At 54.9% G+C, this 17951-nt stretch overlaps 2 protein-coding genes across 2 annotated transcripts in view; both read left to right on the plus strand.

Moving 5' to 3' along the window:
- CAMSAP1 (calmodulin regulated spectrin associated protein 1) overlaps positions 1-14978 on the plus strand; it is a 55831-nt gene extending 40853 nt beyond the window's left edge. The window contains exons 7-18 of the mRNA XM_068553636.1: positions 228-367; positions 455-551; positions 2044-2200; positions 2658-2749; positions 3289-3373; positions 3996-6378; positions 7279-7415; positions 7536-7744; positions 8026-8128; positions 9576-9691; positions 10141-10259; positions 13843-14978. Coding sequence (XP_068409737.1) covers positions 228-367; positions 455-551; positions 2044-2200; positions 2658-2749; positions 3289-3373; positions 3996-6378; positions 7279-7415; positions 7536-7744; positions 8026-8128; positions 9576-9691; positions 10141-10259; positions 13843-14145 — 3941 coding nt within the window. The 3' untranslated portion in view covers positions 14146-14978. The remainder of the gene's footprint in view (positions 1-227; positions 368-454; positions 552-2043; positions 2201-2657; positions 2750-3288; positions 3374-3995; positions 6379-7278; positions 7416-7535; positions 7745-8025; positions 8129-9575; positions 9692-10140; positions 10260-13842) is intronic.
- The window catches only part of RPL7A (ribosomal protein L7a), a 304745-nt gene that overhangs the window by 34909 nt on the left and 251885 nt on the right, over positions 1-17951 (plus strand). The gene's annotated exons all lie outside the window — the stretch shown is intronic.

Here is a 17951-nt window from a genome sequence, read left to right on the forward strand (position 1 = left end):
TCTTGAGTGTTTTCTTTCTATAACATTATTTATAATACTTGTTGTGATGTTTAAATCTGTTAATGTTATTACCTTTTTAAATATCACCTCTACCTTTATTTAAATTGTTTTTCAGTTGAAAATTGCATGTATATGTACACACACACACACACAAATATATGTGCACACACACACTTATGAAGCAGAATATCTTTCTAATAAATTGTAGTTTTCTTTTTATCTATTAGATATATGCTTGAAAGAGGTAACATCGATGGCGGACAGTCTGTATAATATTCGGCTTCTGAGAGAATTCTCAAATGAATATCTTAACAAGTGCTTTTATCTCACTCTAGAAGATATGCTGTATGCTCCCTTAGTGTTGAAGGTAATAATGAATTATTAAAAACACATTTTTAAAACGCTGTGTGAATAAGCTCCTCACTGTGTCCTTGATTTCTTGTTTTCCTTTTAGCCAAACGTTATGGTTTTTATTGCCGAGCTCTTCTGGTGGTTTGAGAATGTCAAACCAGACTTTGTTCAGCCCAGGGATGTTCAGGAGCTGAAAGATGGTGAGTGACAAACTTTCCATAAGTGGCAGCTGTTTCCTCTCAGGGAGTCGTGGCCCAGCACTCAGAAGGTGTGCTAAGCTGGTTCCTGGTTTTTGTACGACAGTGGTGTTTAAGTGGTTTCTTTTGGGAGGACAGGGCGCTGTCACAGTCTGGGCCCCTGTCTGGTGCGCCGTGGTGGTCGCGCACAGAGCTCCTCCAGACGGTGAGCTCGGGGTCCGTCCTGGCCCCGCGGCGTCAGAATCCAAGGGCGAGCAGGAGACGTTGGAGAGAAGGTTCCAGGTGATTCTGACGAACTTCTGGCAGGAAGTGCTCTGGTCTGTGATGCCAGTCCTCACCCTCCGCAGCTCTGACTTTTTTGCCCCTAAAACAAGGCAGAAAAAAATCTGTTTTACCACAGAGTAAAATGATCTGCCAGCCTTGAGAATCTACAAAACTTTAAGAAGATGATATGGGAGAATGTTTTCATGTCCTTGTGATTTCTTACAAAGAATATAAAAATTTTAGCCACAGAGGAAAAGATTGATAATTGGCCACATTAAAATGTAGACCTTTTTTTCATTAAAAGATGATGAAAAGAGTAAAAAAAAAAATCAAGTAGCTACCAGGGGTAGAAGATCCTTGTCGTATACCTACAGCAGATACAGTGTCCAGAACACATCCAAAGACGAAAAAGACAAACCAATAAAAAAAAGAGCAAAAGACTTGAACAGGTGCTTCGTGAAAGCAGGACTCCGGGTGCCTAATAACGTTATGAAAAGGTGCTCAGCCTCATCAGGGATTAAACCAGAAGTGACACACAGAGACACCCCCGCCGTGCCGGCAGAGCAGACGCCCAGACAGGGCCAGGGCTCGGGGCGGTGGCCAAGGCGTGCGCCCCTGCCCCTGAGGACCGCGGCGGCTCCCCCGGGCGGTGCGCGGTCCAGCTCCGGAGTCCGGCTCCTGCTGCCGGGACTGTCCCTGGCACCGTCTTGGGCCAGCGTTCTGGGGAGCAGCCTCAGAGATGGGGTTCCTGTTCAGACTGGAGCTTCGGGCTGGGCCTGATCTCCTCCCCTGACCCCACGGGGGCCTGAGCCGAAGTGGCCACTGAGGTGGTCAGTCACATGCTGGGCTCAGAGGACCGGGTCTCTGCGGCTGAGCAGCCGCCTCCTTGAGGGTTTGGCCGGCAGGCGGCGTGGCGGCCCCCCCCCCCCCCCCCCCGCAGGGCCCCGGCGACGAGGCCGCTTGTTAGTCGCCCGGACGCCGCCTGCAGTCCCAGTGCTCGCTCTTCCGCCGTGTCGGCTCTTTTGATCTTAGTACTCACGTTGGTATAATATTTATCGTATTCTCTGCAGAATACACTTGTTGACCTTGAAACCATTTTATTTTTTTGGAGAAGTTCTGGTTCCAGGTAAAAGTTGGGTTTGTAGTGCTTATAAAAACGGATTTTTTTTTAGAGTCTTCTTGCTAATGTTGTAACTGTAAGTAATATATTTCTATAAAATTGTTTCTGCAGCTAAATCAGTATCGCACCCCAGAAGCACTCGGCCTCCTGTTCCCATCTCCAACGCCACCAAGCGCAGCTTCCTGGGCAGCCCCGCGGCGGCGAGCCCAGCCGATTCGCAGCCCCCCACCCAGCTGCACCACCTGCACCTCGAAGAGCCTGAGCTCCTGTAAGTCTGTCTGCTCTCGGGACAGGGCCGCCATCCTGCCTCCCTTTTCTTGCTGGTTTACAGTTCCCGTGGGAATGACCTTTTCTCAGGGGTGATGGCAAGCCTGTGCGGAGTAGGTAGTGAGAGGGCCCCCTCTGGCCCCTGCTCCCCTGGAGGCGAGCAGGGTAGCCTGAATGAGAACTTGAATTTACTGTGAAAAGTTGAAACCTGTTGTATTACAGGCCATAACCAGAGGTCAGTATGTCCCCTAGCTGCAGTTTGGATGTTTATCCCAAGTTTGAAGTTCTTGGCACATTTTTGGTTCATTTTTATAATAATTAATTTTCCCAAGGACTCTGTGAACTTCTTCCAGGTTGGTGTGAATTCATGATGGTCTCCGTAGCTTCTTACACATTTGTTTTTGAACTTGAAGATTGGTGAGGTAGTGATTTTTCTCTCCCATCCTTTCTCTGTTTAGGGGGAAAGGGCCCTCTGCCTTTAGCCCATCGCATCCGTTGTTGCCACTGAGACAGAAACAGCAAAAGACAGTGCAGGGAGAGGACCCCCCTGGTAAGAAGCGCCGTCTCCCCTTGGCCCGCGGTTTCTCATCCCTCTCACTGGAGTTCATTAATATCGTGGCTCTCAAAATAAATGGACTCATCATGATGTAGTAATGTTAGTTGAGAAGACTGTGGCAGAATTTGTTCTGGTTTTTATTGGTGTACCTTAGAATTTATAGTCTTTACAGTGAAAATATTCCTGAGACGTAATGAATCACATGGAGCACACAGAAAATTACCGTTGTCTTGCGGCAAGAGCTTATACATTGACATCCACTCATTATCTCAATGGGCGTTGACATCGTTTAATTGATATCGACGTGTAATTAACACTGATTATTTTCATGACCGTGATCACTGTTGAATTACACACTGCCTATTACCGAAACTGTTAAAAATTGTATTGTGATTATTTGCTTTCCTTAGCAGTTTTGGTGTACTGAGTTATGGTGCATTTCCTTGAGAAATGGTTATTATAGTGAAAGAATTTCAAGTGGTATAAAATCATTTACTTAATGCTGAACATAAACTGTTTTCTCCAAACTGCAGACCAGCGACACCGATCTAATTCCTTAACCCGAGTCGACGGTCAGCCCCGAGGAGCATCAATAGCATGGACAGAAAAAAAAAACAGGTGACGTGTCCGCGCGTCAAATACATTTCTCCTTGAAGTGTTCGTTAGTCTCAGAGCAGTGCCCCAGATGTGGTGCGGGGACCCCTGGGGCCCACGGTGTCCCTTGGAGGCAGAATTATATCCGTAACAACGCTGGGATGTCACTGCTTTTCCCATTCTGAGGGCCTCGCGAAGTGTGGGATCACAGCAGGTTGAATCAGATCAGACGCAAGAATCCAACCAGATGTCAGGTCTGCAAAAATGTGAATGATACCACTCTTTACACTCTGCACTTGTCTGTTTGAGAAAATATGGCCACTGCTCATGTGATAGATTTCTCACTGGAAGTTTTAATCATTTTAAAAACGTCTTAGCTTGAATTTCTAAAGTGATAAATATTGATGAATAAATAAAAACTCTTTGGGATCCTCAGCATCTTTAAGGGGAGCTGGGCCAGGGTGTCTGAGAATTGCTGAACTGAAAGGCTCTCTGGTTTTCTTTTGCCCAGGAGAGGGTTTCTTTAAGTCTCCCGTGTGTAAGATTTGGATTCTCTCTTCGTAACGCACGTTCTTGTCACTCACGAGCTTGTGTAGCCTCTCGTGGGGACGTGGCGTGTGCAATGCCTTCTTTCCCCATGTTGCAGGCCTGTGTCTCAGCCAGCGCCCTTTGCTCTCCATCACGCTGTGAGCTGCGACGTGGACCCAGGCTCTGGCGACAGTGTCAGCCTGGCCCGCTCCATCAGCAAGGACAGCTTGGCGTCCAGTGTCATTCATCTGACCCCGCAGAACCAGCCCCAGCCCGCAGCCCTCAGGACCGATGGAAAAAGCCTCCTGAACAATGTCGATATTGAGGACGAGGATGAGGAGCTCCTGGCCATCGTTAGGACGGACGTGGCTCATCAGGGCGCTGACTCCGGCCTGATGGCAAGTGCCAGGTCTCCCCAGAGGCTGGCAGACGCCTTAGAAAGTCAGCCCGACAGTTTCTTCCTGGAGCCACTGATGCCGGCCGTGCTCAGGCCAGCCAAGGAGAAGCAGGCGGTCACCAAGGAGGATGAGTGCGGAGAGGGGCGGCCGAGGGGCTTCACGTCCAGGAGGTCCGGCGAGGGCCACCAGCCTCCTGGGCGGAAGAAGGCGCCCGGCAGTCACGTCAGTCGAGACTTAAATAGGACTTTCACCCCGATCTCCTGTTCAGAGCTTCCCACGGGCTTCGACCCCACGCCCACTGAGGCGGGGCCGCAGGCAGCGGGGGACGCCCGTGGCGGGCCCCCGGCCGGCGGCGCTTTCAGTCTGCCATCTCAGGGACAGCCAGCCGATGGCTTCTTCCTTCACGCGGGCAGAGCTGACGAGGACGGGGAGGGCAGGCTGTCCACGAGCTGTGCGCAGCGCCCCAGCACCCTTGGCCCGGAGGCCTGGGCCATCCTGAGGCAGGACTCTGACTCCGACGTCGCGGACCTGGAAGGAGCCGAGCAGGACTTCGCCGGTGAGGAGCGCCCCGCGGCGGGGGCCGGGTACGGGGGGGAGGAGGAGTCGGCGAAGCTGCAGGCGGACCTGGAAGTGAAGGAGCACGAGGACAAGGACGCCGCCAGTGGCCGCTCCAGCCCGTGTCTCAGCCAGCTCAGCAGCGTCTCCGTGGCCAGCGGGAGCGTGAAGATGACCAGCTTTGCCGAGAGGAAGCTTCACAGGCTCAACAGCTGTGAGACCAAGTCGAGCACGAGCAGCTCCCAGAAGACCACGCCCGACACCTCGGAGAGCTGCCCGGCCCCGCTGACCACGTGGAAGCAGAGGGGCGAGCAGAGCCCGAGCTGGCAGGGCGGCGACCAGGCCAGCCTGCTGGCTTCCGAGCTGGTGCAGCTGCACATGCAGCTGGAGGAGAAGCGCCGGGCCATCGAGGCGCAGAAGAAGAAGGTGGAGGCGCTCTCGGCGCGGCAGCGCCTGAAGCTGGGCAAGGCGGCCTTCCTGCACGTGGTCAGGAGGGGCCGGGCCGACGCCGCCCCCCGGCCGCTGAGAGCGGGGGCCTCGGCGGGAGAGCATTCCCAGCACAACGGGGACGACTTCGACGGTGGCGTGTCCCGCGTGGGAGACTTCCTTGGCAAGGAGGAGGGGAGGGGAGACCTCCTGGGGCCTCCTGACGTGGACGGAGAGGACCTGGCTCTGGTCCAGCAGCATCAACGGAAGGACCCCGCCGCCCTCCCCGATCTGGAGCGGAGCAAGGCGCTGTCGGCGGTGCTCCTGGAGGCCGTCGAGGGTGTGGACGTGGGCGTGGACGTGGGCGAGTGCGACCTGTCCATCGAGAAGCTGAACGAGACCATCAGCACGCTGCAGCAGGCCATCCTCAGGATCTCCCAGCAGCAGGAGCAGCTGCTGCTCACGTCCCCCGCGGTGCCCACGCCGGGCCCCAGGAGCAACTCCCAGGACCCCAAGGTCAAGGGGGCCGTCCACTTTGTTGAGCCGCTCTCTCCGACCGCACTGGCCGGCCACCGCAAGCCCCCCCGTCTCGGTCCGGGTCGGAATTCCCGTTCAGGAAGACCGACTGAGCTGAAGGTGCCGAAAGAGCGGCCGCAGGGCTCCTCCCGAAGCAAGGCCCTCACACCTGGTGTCGAGGCCGCCCCTCGCTTACGGTCCATCCCCGCCCGGACGCCCTCTGACCCGGGCTGGGACGGGGTCGCCGACCCTGGGAGTGACCCCCACGAGGAGTGCTGCTTCGCCGGTTACAGGCTCCACGATGAGAGCAACCAGCGGACATTTGTCTTGCCCTCCTCCAGGGATGCCAGTGTCACCTCGGAACAGATGAGCTTCAGGGAGGTTCTGGAAGACGGCGTGAGGGGGGCGGGGCTAGGTGCCCTCAGCGGGCCAGGAAACGGGGGCGCGCCCCTGGATGGGCCCCCGAGGAGCAAGGCTAGCCTCATCGAGGTGGACCTCTCCGACCTGAAGGCCCCCGACGATGATGGGGGGACGGAAGGCCGCCACAGCTCTGCGGACCTCGCCAGCGAGGGCGACCAGAAGCCGGGGGTCGGCTTCTTCTTCAAGGTAAAGCGCTGGTGGCATCTGTGTCACGTGGTGGGCGGGCACGCCACTCTGGCCTAGTCGCGAGGGTGTCACAGAGAACCTAACCTCTTCTGTGGAGGCTGGGGAGAGGCGCGTGCGGCTTCGGGGCTACGTGGTCTCCGCAAGGACCCACCTCGCCCTAAGCAGCCGGGAGCACCTGCTTGCAGGAGCCTGGCTGGGCACCAGCAGAGCTTGACCTTGGGCCCTGAAACGGGAGTTCTCACTCGTCCTCGTGTGTCACGAAATGTTTTTCTTTTGATGGTTTTCCAACCGTTTAAGAATGAAGAAACACTCTTAGCTCGCAGGCTCTGCAGAACAGGCCACGGGCTGCACTTGGCCTTTTGGCCGAGGTGTGCTTCCCCCTGTTAGAGTGCGGGCGGGTGTAGAAACTTCAGGAAACGTGTTTGTTTCTATCAGCGCCCTTCTTGCAGCGTTTCCTTGAGGAGAGAGCAGTGAGTTGTGAGATCCCTTCTGTCTTGATCGCGGCTCCCTTTGTCCTGGCGCTTAGGAGGCGGCTGACACACCCCGGAGCTGTGAGGGCCGACTTCTCAGGAGACGTGCACGGCCCTTGCCTGATGTTTGTGCTCTTAAATTGGAAACGGACAAATGACCCATCTGGGTTTTGGCTCCTGTTGTGGAGATACAAGCGCAGTTTTTAAGGCAAATGGAATTCAGTGCCAGCAGGCTAAATGCTTCTCTAAGGGCGTGGTTTGACTCCCGTTTGTATTTTAGCGTCTGTAGAGAGACGCTCGCTCACCCATCAGTTACGAGGAGTAGGAAACGTTTCACGTTCTTGGGGTGCCGTTGAGGGCCGGGGGTGGCAGTGCTGGGGACCCGCGGGGGTCGTGCCCGGCCGCGCTGTAGGTGGCATCTGCCCTGCAGGACGAACAGAAGGCGGACGACGAGCTCGCCAGGAAGCGGGCAGCCTTCCTTCTGAAGCAGCAGCGCAAGGCCGAGGAGGCCCGCATGCGGCGGCAGCAGCTGGAGGTGGAGGTCGAGCTCAGGAGAGACGAGGCACGGTAGGTGGCCTGGGGGCCCGGCAGGCACCGCGCGCAGTCGGCCTGGCCGCCGTGTCTGTCGTCCCCTCCCATGGCGCGGCGCTGGCGTGACCAGGACGTCCTGGCCGCTCCTTTCCGCAGGCGTAAAGCGGAGGAAGATCGGATCCGCAAGGAGGAGGAGAAGGCGCGGCGGGAGCTCATCAAGCAGGAGTACCTGCGGCGGAAGCAGCAGCAGATTCTGGAGGAGCAGGGCCTGGGGAAACCCAAGTCCAGGCCCCGGAAGCCGCGGCCCAAGTCCGTGCATCGGGAGGAGCCCAGCAGCGATTCGGGACCCAAGAGCACCCCCCCACGTGAGCAGGCGGCGCGGGGCCCCCCCTTCGCGGCCCTGACTCACTCCAGTTCTCCCGGAGCCGCGAGGCTGGGCTGGAGGGGGCTCTCCCGTTTCACAGAAGGCAAGGTTGAGACTGAGCGCTGGGTGCTCAGGTGGTGAGAGCCATGGACACGGGGAGGGTCCCAGCCTGGGGCCCGCGTCCCGCCGGCGTCAGGCCCCCGGCTCTTTCTCCTGCTGCACAGATGGCTGGCGGGCCAAACACGCGTGTCATGAACGCTTGTCTTGTCTTGTCTCTGGCAGCGGATGACCTGAGCCGGGCCCAGTCGGGCTCCAGCCTGTCCTTGGCCTCCGCAACGACCACAGAGCCCGAGAGCGTGCATTCGGGGGGCACGCCTTCCCAGCGGTAAGGGGCCGGGTGCCGTGCAGCGGGACACCATGTGGGCAGTGGTTCTGTCACTGTGATTTTGGTGCAATTTCAGACGTCCCGAGCCATGGCAGTAATGTCACAGGAGCTAATTGCCCTTCACCGAGGTTCACCAATTAGTGAAATGTTTCGACATTTTTGTCCTCTGTCCCCTTGTCCTCCCAGCCCTGTACGCGTTTTCGTTTTTAATCGTTTACGAGTAAGTTGGTGACATCCTCTTTATCCTTAAGCACTTTGGAGCGTACGTTCTCTGAACAAGGACGTTGTCTTGTGTCACCACAGTCATCAAACCAGCGCTGCCGTTAGGTCCCCAGTCCATGCCCGCCGTGGCCGATTGTCAGAGTGTCCTTGAGAGCCCAGGCCCGTGCGGGACCACGGTCGCCCTGAGTCACTGTGTCCCTTCTGTCCGGAACAGGCCCTCACCCTCCTTTGTCCTCCTGGGCCTTGACGCTTCTGCTGAGTATGGGCCAGTTATTTTGTTGCCCGCCCCGCAGTGGGTTTCCCAGGATTAGGTCCAGGCTGTGCGTTTTTGGCGGGAACACCCCAGAGAGGAGGCTGTGTCTTTCTCAGTGCAGCCAGTTGTTGTGTGTCACTTTGACTTGGGTTAAGGTGCTGTTTTCCCACGGGTGCTGGAGGATTTCCCTTTGTGATTAAGGAGTAATTTGGGCGGAGGCCTGGGGACCCTGTCGATGGCACTGAACGTCTGCCCACGGGCCTCAGCAGCCACCTTCACGGGTGGGGCTGGCCTCCTGGTAGGCAGGGTCCCCGCCTGTCCTTTATCATGAGTGTTTTCCTGCCTCTCCACACGTCCGGTGGCTTCTCGTCGCCGGGGCTTTGTGGAGGATACCTCCCAGGGATTCTGGATTCTGGTTGGAATTTTGTCCAGGCGGTCGGGTACCAGCATTGGATTCAGACTTTGCCTGCACCTGCCTCTCTTGCGTGAGCGTCTGTGTCCCGCTCAGCGGAGACGGCCCTGCAGGGACGCAGCTCAGGCCTGCCAGGGATCGGAGAGTCGTTTGAGACCTGCCGGGGTTTTGGACTCGGCCCGCTCTGCCCATCCTTCCTTCCCGGGGTCCCGTCCCTTGTCTGGCAGCGGCGCAGCTGGCCCAAACCGGGTCCTCTGGTTCCCACGCCATTAGGGCTGAGCGTGAGGGCGAACCTTCCCTGATGAGGTCACTCTGGTGCCCGAGGCGGGTGGTGTCTTTGTGTCTTGCCCCGAGTCTGTCATCGTGTTCTCCGGGGAGCGGACCGGCTGCGCTCCCCACTGTTGCTGCCAGCCTCCTGCTGCGGCCGATGGCCCTTCTTGTGCCGATGGTGCAGCCTGGCCCGTTTCAGGGTGGGATCCCGCCAGCCGGTGCCAGTTGCGGGCGAGAGGAGGCATGCCTGCCGCCCTCCCAGCCCCGCCCCCGTCCCTCTTCCCCAGCAGAGTCGAGTCCCTGGAAGCCTTGCCCATCCTGAGCCGCAACCCCAGCAGGAGCACCGACAGAGACTGGGAGACGGCGTCCGCCGCGTCCTCCCTTGCCTCGGTGGCCGAGTACACAGGTGATGGCCTCGCTCTCTGTGGGGCACGGGCACACGGCCGCGTCCTGGTGGGGGGCGGGGCCCGGGCGCAGTGGGTGACGTGCCCTTATGTCTGCACAGCTCACGGCTCACTATGGCGTCTTGGGCACTTTGGAACCTTAGGCTTTTAAAAATTACTGTTTCTTGGTTTCTTTTTTTTTTTTTTTTTTTAAATCAAACCAAAATTAGAAAAGGAATAAATTATTACTTTAGTCTTTTCCTTACTTTATTTAAAATCTGTAACTTAGAGTTCTGTCATAGATTTGAAGTGGCTATTACTTACCATTTTCAAAAAATTAATGAACATCCCTAATTCAGCCTAGCTGCTGCTTGCTTCTACAAAATTGTTGCCTTTCTTTTGTGTGTGTGTGTGTGTGTGTGTGTGTATGCTGTAAATATTAATTTTGCAAATCTTGGCCTGCTTTTCATAGGTCCCAAGCTGTTTAAGGAGCCTAGCAGCAAATCAAACAAACCGATTATTCACAATGCTATATCCCATTGCTGTCTGGCCGGAAAGGTGAATGAACCTCACAAGAATTCAATATTAGAGGCAAGTATCAAATTTCACCTCCAGTTTTTTATGTAGGATAAGGGTGTTTATAAATGAGGGTTCTTTCTAGAGGAGAGCATCCTGATTGTTGATACGTGAGGCTGCCGTCCTGCATGTGTGTGACTCGTGTGTGAGGACACGCAGGACACTCGTGTCCCAGGCCCTTGCGGTTGGGACGGCTCCGCGGAAGAGCGGGATTCAGACCAGCGAGACGGAGGGGGCTGCACTGGGGTCGGGGCTGGGGGTCCAGGGCAGGCCCTCCGGGGTGGGGCACGGGAAGTGGGTGAGATTTCTTGAGTTAGTTTGGTGTTGAGGGTAGGGTGTCTGCGGGGGTCGGAGGAGGTGTCGGATGGAGACAGGAGGGGACCCCAGCTCTGAGCTGGGGCCACTGGAGAAGTGGGAGTTTGGGGCAAAATGCTGGTCGTTTCTGCCCCGTTGGGTTGACTTGTTTGCTCCCCGGGGGCAGCAGCCCTCGGTCACTAATGGTGAGTGGTGGTGGCCTCAGCAGGTAGAAGATGTGGAAGGAGGGTCCAGGTCAGGACTGCGTGCCGTGACCTGACTGAAGCTCCGGCTAGGGGCACCGTGCAGGGCGCAGGGCTCCTCTCCACTCACGTGTCACCGGGCTGCTCCAGCCTCTGGGCTGGTCCAGGAGCAGACGCAAAGGCCTGGCTGTGGAGCCGGCGGTCCCAGGCACGAGGCAGCCCCGCGACAGAGCGGTCGCACGAGAAACACTGGCGGCCGGCGGGTCTGCTCGGCTGTGCTGTCACGGCGTGAGGACAGCCATGGACTGACCAGAGGGCGGCTCGGCCCCCAAGAACCTGTTTACAAAAGTGGGTGGTGCTGATTCTGGCCGCGGTCTGGAAAGAGTGAAAGGGGAGCAGGATGTGGGCTCGAGGGTGGCTGCAGTGGTCAGTAGGCTGGCCGGTCAGTGGGTCTTACTCGAAGGTGTCATTTGAGCAGAGGCCTGGAGCGGGGAGGGTGCCCTGCAGATCTGGGGAGGCGCACGGGCTCCAGGTGGGACTGATCCCCAGGTTGGGGCTGGAGCCGGGGAGCTGGGGGTCAGAAGTCACGGGGCAGCTCCAGTCGGGCCTCTGTGGGCCGAAGGGACCCGGCTTTGCCTTGGGTGAGAGGGTGAATGCCGCTGTGGGCAGAGGACGGCCATGAGCCACGGCCTCCTGAGCGCCATGTTGGCTGCCGGCCGGCCGGCCGGCCGGGACAGGCGCGAGCCGCGTGAGGGTGGAGGCGGGGCCGTGATCAGCCTGCGGAGGGCGGGGCCCAGGGGCCTGGATGTGTCTTTGCGTCTCTAGTTCTGTTCACGTTTAAACAGTTTTTATGTCGTTGAAATCAGTATTATACTTGCAGCTTTAAATTTTGCTTTTTCTTCTTAATTTTATAAATATATTGGCTTATTAATTTATTTTAAAAAACAACAAGCCTGTTCGATTCTGAAAAGAATAGTATCCATTTGTGAAAAATTATAGTTTTCTAAAACAAAAACAGAGTGAGAAGAGTGCCGTTGTTTTACATCATACGAATCTTTTTAGCTCCTGGCTACGTAGAAGACAGCTGGGTGTGACCCGCTTCCGAGTCCATCTGTTACAGACCACGTGTCCCGTGGCCACTGGACAATGGCAGTGTACCCTGAGGGGCGGATGAAGAGGCAGATAACGTCTCGGGATACTGTGGGAGGGGTCTCCGTAGTAAGCAGAGACCCGGAGAGGGTGTCAGGAACCCTGGCCCATGCTCAGAGAGCTTCAGGGGTAGACAACGAAACTAGACATTTTCAAGCACTAGGAGAATCTGTTTTAAAATGTTTTCGTATTAGTGATTTCTTAAAGTTGAGAACACGGTACGGCAGACGCTGTAACAAGTACTGACGGTCGTGCCTGCTTCAGGTTCTTTTGTGGCAGCGTTTTCGAGAGGTCACCCACGCAGCGTGAGATCCCCCCTTCAGTGCTAGCTCAGGGCTGTTCAGTCTCTTCCCAGGGGGTGCGGCCATCACCAGTTGATCCCAGCACCTGCCCCCCCGCAGAAGGCTCCTGTACCGAGGCCGCTCGCCGTGCTCGTCCCCCAGCCCCCGGCCCCACAGGCCTGTGGTCCCCTCTGTGTGTTTGCCTCTTCTGGACACTTCCCGTGCAGGGACTCACACCTGGGGCGGCCTTTTGGGGCGGCGGCTTCTTTCGCTCCGCGTGGTGTTGCCAAGGCTCCTCCGAGTTGCAGCGAGTGTGGCGCTTCATTCCTTTTTACGACTGAACAGCAGCTTCCCGTTGTTCGTCTAGACCATTTTGTTTATCCTTTCATCTGTTGATGGACATTTGGATTGTTTCTACTTTTGACTGTTATGAATGTAAAAGTTTGTGCGCAGGTTTTACGTGGATGCGTGTTTTAACTTCTCTTGAGTATCTAACTGAGAGAAGAATGGCTGGGTCGCGTGGTAACTCTGTGTGACATTCTGAACCACTGGCCGACTGACTGGCCAACACAGAGGCTGTGTCACCTTCCCTCCACCGGCGGAAAATGAGCGCTTGCTTCTTCACACCAGCACCTGCTCTTGTTATTGTCTGTCTGACTCTAGCTTAGTGGGCATGAGGTGCTACCCCCTTGTGGCTTTTTTTTTTTTTTTTTTTAAATATTTATGTGTTTGGTTGTGCTGGGTCTTAGTTGTGGCACGTGGACTCTTAGGTGTGACATGCATGTGGGATCTCGTTCCCTCCCTGACCAGGGATCGAACCCAGGCCCCTTGCATTGGGAGTGTGGAGTCTTAGCCACTGCGCCACCAGGGAAGTAACCCCCATTGTGGTTTGTTTTTTTTTTTAAATGGAACTTTGTCTTTTTTTTTTTTTTTTTTTAGTTTATTTATTTTATTTGCTTATTTTTGGCTGCATTGGGTCTTCATTGCTGCACGCGGGCTTTCTCTAGTTGCGGTGAGCGGGGGCTACTCTTCGTTGTGGTGTGCAGGCTTCTCACTGTGGTGGTTTCTCTCGTTGTGGACATTGCAGTGGCTTCTCGTTGCAGTGGCTTCTCTCGTTGCAGAGCACGGGCTCTGGGTGCACGGGCTTCAGCAGTTGTGGCATGCGGGCTCAGTAGTTGTGGCTCACGGGCTCAGTAGTTGTGGCTTGCAGGCTCAGCAGTTGTGGCTCGTGGGCTCTAGAGCACAGGTTCCGTAGTTGTGGCGCACGGGCTCAGCTGCTCCGCGGCATGTGGGATCTTCCCAGACCAGGGCTGAAACCCGTGTCCCCTGCATGGGCAGGCGGATTCTTAACCACTGCGCCACCAGGGAAGTCCCCCATTGTGGTTTTGATTGGCATTTCCCTGATGGCTAATGATGTTGAGCGTCTTTTCATGTGAGTTTTCACTTATGTTAAAAGCATTTTTTTCCTCGGACGCCTGGACTGAAGTAAAACCTCAGTGGTAGATGGTGCTTCACTGAACGGCTAACCCATAGCTTTGTGTCCTAGAAAGCTTACCCCGGGGTGGGCGGTCAGCTGGCCGCGGGCCTCCTGGTCAGGACGGTGGATGCTGCGGCGTGACTGCGGGAGGGACTCACGTTCCCTGTCTCTTCTCCTTCACTCCCTCCACACAGGAGCTGGAGAAGTGTGACGCGAATCACTACATCATACTGTTTCGTGACGCCGGCTGCCAGTTCAGGGCACTTTATTGCTACTATCCCGACACTGAAGAAATCTACAAACTGACTGGCACGGGGCCAAAGAGCATCACCAAGAAGATGATCGACAAACTGTATAAATACAGCTCAGACCGAAAACAGTTCAACCTGATCCCGGCCAAAACCATGTCCGTCAGTGTGGACGCGCTCACCATCCATAACCACTTGTGGCAGCCCAAGCGGCCCCCGGTGCCAAAGAAGACGCAGACTCGGAAATGACCCCGGTGCAGCAGGAGCCTGAGGACGTGCCGGCCGGCTCGATATTTATTATTTTCCTCCCTTTGGGTACGAAGTGTGCAAAGTCACAGACCTTTTTCAAAGAGGCTTCTAGACAACACGAGAAAACCCTCCCTTAGGTCCCAGCACACAGGACGGCAGGTGGAGCCGGAGTGAGGACTCAGCCCCGTTCCCAGCGGCTCACGGCCGCCGTGGTCACCGCTGCGCGGAGGCTCCCAGACGAGGGGTGCGTGCCCAGGAGCTCCAGGCAGCGGATTCCTTTTACTTGAAGTTCTCCTTCGGTATAAATTAAAAGTGATTTCCTTTGCTTTCTTGCCTCTCAACTCACCCCCTTTTGCACATGACCTGACACCCCTCTTGTTGGCCAGCTGTAATCTCGCGAGATTATAGGACTGAGACTCGATCTTGGGTCAGGGTTTTTGAATGTCTGTAGGAAAGGAGCTCGTGTTGGGGAAATCGTTTTCATTTGAGAAATGGTATATTTATTGATTGTGTCTACTGCCAACGTTTATATCCAATTCTAAGATTTCTGAAAAAAATTCTTGTTCCTTGCTGCTCAGAAAAAGTTTACTGAAAATACCAGTTCACTAAAAGCACTGAAATCTGCAAAGTCTGTCTTCTGCTAAAATAACGTTTACAAGTACGGAGGGGTTCTCGCCGACATGCAATCATGAGGATGGTGAATGGTACTCTTGCTGGTGCTTGCCTAGTTGAAAATAGAGAGCTGAGCCAATTACAGCCCTCGTTCATTACGTTTGGGATCGTGCGCTAATGATTTGTTCACTTTAATAAAGACAGAGTTTGGTAAAGTAGAATCTTTTTCACTCTGAGCATGTTTCTCTTACGCTGACAGTTCTTTTAGTGTTTTTATCATGTCATCACTCACCCGTCCTGATTCTTGCTTCTGGAAGAGCAGTAAGCGTGCGGTTCTCGGTTTAGATTGACCATTTTGTTGTGTCGCCTACTTAAAGACAATTATAAAGGGGTTATTTGCAGCTGTCTCGGAACTCCGTGTCAGCGGAATGCTCTGGGTTCTCTCCACGGTGGTCCTGACAGTCACTAGTGCTTCTCCGGACCAGACGTTCCTGCCCGGCCTCCACACGGCACCGGAAGTCTGCTGACACCTATACAACTGACCAGCTGACCCGACTGCCGGAAGATTCTGGAGTCACATGTGTTAGTTTTGCACATATTTTCTTGGGAGTGTTACTTGAATCTATCTCAAACTGCAGAAAAAAACTAAAGATCAGTGGAGAGAAACAGTTAAGACAAGTATACTGGTCATTGTAGATGAAAAGGTGAGGGGACCGTGTCCATGAGGGTGGAGGGAACGTGGTGCAGAAACGGCAGGGCCTTGCCCTCTCCCGGTTGGGTTTGTATGTATCGGTAGCCAGCAGCTCTGTCTGTAAATAGGTAACGAAGCTGTGCGGTTTCTCCAGTGCTGAGTATTAAACAGTCCTGAGTGAACTTTCCTGTTACCGTGCCGTTCACACGTGTGCTTTATTTCTCACTGTGTGTTTGATATGATATTATTATATTTATTTTGAGAAAGCACTACAGTGTAATAAAGTAATTGACTAACTTGCTTTGGATGGTCACGTTTGCCTGAGGCTGTCCTGACTCGCTCTGCTGGCCAGTGTGCCCAGCTCCTTGCTGCAGAGAAGCTTCACGTGGTTTCTAGTTAACTAGCGTCCCTTTTATTCGAGAATCACATCCTTCTTCTAGAGAAGGGACGCCTTCCAACTTCTTCCTTTATGCGCTCAAGACGTGTGACAATGTCTCTGTCATTTTATAACACAGTCCTGTTGAAGTCAGCGGAATGTGATTGTTTTCAGTGAAGATTTAGAGGCACTCCCGGCCCAGTGCTGGAAATCTCGTTCCTTCCAAAGTTCTGGGTAAACTCTGGGTTTTCTGATGCAGTCAGTCAGCCTGTGGAGCGTTGTGCCCTTGGTTAAGCCAGTGAGGACCGGTGGCAGCTGCGCCACCCCGGCCAGTGCTCGGGACGTGGGGACGGATGCCCCCCTCGGGCCCCCTGTGCTCGGGGACGTGGGGACGGATGCCCCCCTCGGGCCCCCTGTGCTCGGGACGTGGGGACGGATGCCCCCCTCGGGCCCCCTGTGCGTCGCAGGGAGTTTCAGACGCAGGATTCCCTTTCGTGGTGGAGGTTTCCGTCCTCTCTGGCTTTGGTGGTGGTAAAGTCGTGAATTGCCTTGTAGGTCTCTCTCTAACTGTTTCGCCTTCCAGGGCACCTGCGTATTTGTGTCGTGTTCTTACGGTGGAGGGTTGTACGTCTTTCCTTGCTTCTCAGCACTCTGACCAGCCACCTGTCTACCCATTTAGCATTTAACTTGGTGAAGAAAGTGTTGCCCGAACGGTTGAGCCCACGATGAGGCTCACGTGTGAGTCCTTGGTGGTGAGCTGGGGTCCCAGGAGCCCAAATAAAACTGCGGTGAGCGAGCCCCATATTTTACAGACATATGTGCAGATGTATTAACTTATCCCCACACACGTGTGCGTGAGTGTGCGTACGTGGCGGGGGGGGGGGTTGGACGCTCGCACACACCAGAGGCGGACTGTCTTTCCCGTGTGTCCTTTGACTTGACTTTGCACGTCACTGCAGAGCAGTGTCTGATCACGCTGTTTGGACCCAAACTATGTTCTTTGCTCTGGCAAATTGAAAAATAGAATAATTCCAAAATTATGTCTAGGTTATACTTTTTTTGTGTGTGTTGTCTTCTTTTACTTATTATTTATTTTTGGCTGCACTGCGCAGCTTGTGGGATCTTAGTTCCCCGACCAGAGATCAAGCACGTGCCCCCTGCAGTGGAAGCATGCAATCCTAACCACTGGACCGCCAGGGAAGTCCCTAGGTTACACTTTTATTTCTTGAAACTGTTGTTCTTACTTGGGGGGAAAAGTACCTGAAATAAAATTTCCTGTTAAGATGAACTTGGACAGCCTTTCCTAACTGATGCTGACCTACTCTGTGAAACGCGGTTTGGCCTTTGAGAAGCGGGAGTGAGCGGCTTTAGGCAGCCCCCTCCCAGTTCGTGGCCCTAGTTTCTGGTGGGGGCTCTGCGTGTGGGGAGGATGGGCTGTGCTTCCGCGTCACGGTCACGGCCAAGTCCGCCAGCGTTGGCGGGGAGCAGAACGCGTCCGGGTGGCATCCCGCCAGGCCGTCTCTTGCGGGGGTTGGGGGCACCTTGCTGTCTGGAGCCTTCTCCGGGCTGTCCCTGACGGCATCTCCATGCAAAGGCCCGAGCTGTGGGGACCATTAGAGATCTCGGGGGCAGAACTTGCCCTGGGAAGAAGCAAGGCTCCTCTGTCTCCCTGCCCCTCCCTGTGCTCATCTAGGAGGGGGTGATCTCCACTCCTTACCTTGTTCTCTGTTCTTTAGAAAGAGCAAGTTACCGTATCCAAGTGATTTCCTAAATAGCAAGGAAAAGCCACTTACAGTGGGAATGAATGATTGAACAAAGCATAGTAAAAATTATAGCCTGAACTCCACGTCGTCAAGCCCGGATGTAATTTATGAAAGACTTGTTTCACGGGAACCCTTTCTTGGCAGTGAGAATTTGGGGTCGCCACTGGTGCAAAGAAATAGCGACAGCATAAAAACCGACTTTCCCATAAAAGTGAAGTCTAGGCTGGTGCCATGACGAAGGTCAGAAGCTAGCAATCTTGGCCTTGGAGTCACGTCTCTGGGCCTGTGTTTTCATTTGGTGACCGACTGCCTGGAACTGGGAACTCTGAGGTACCTTTACTCTGGGCCTCAGCTGCGCGCACGC

The sequence above is a fragment of the Eschrichtius robustus genome, chromosome 10 (assembly GCF_028021215.1).
Source record: "Eschrichtius robustus isolate mEscRob2 chromosome 10, mEscRob2.pri, whole genome shotgun sequence".
NCBI classification, from domain to species: Eukaryota; Metazoa; Chordata; class Mammalia; order Artiodactyla; family Eschrichtiidae; genus Eschrichtius; species Eschrichtius robustus.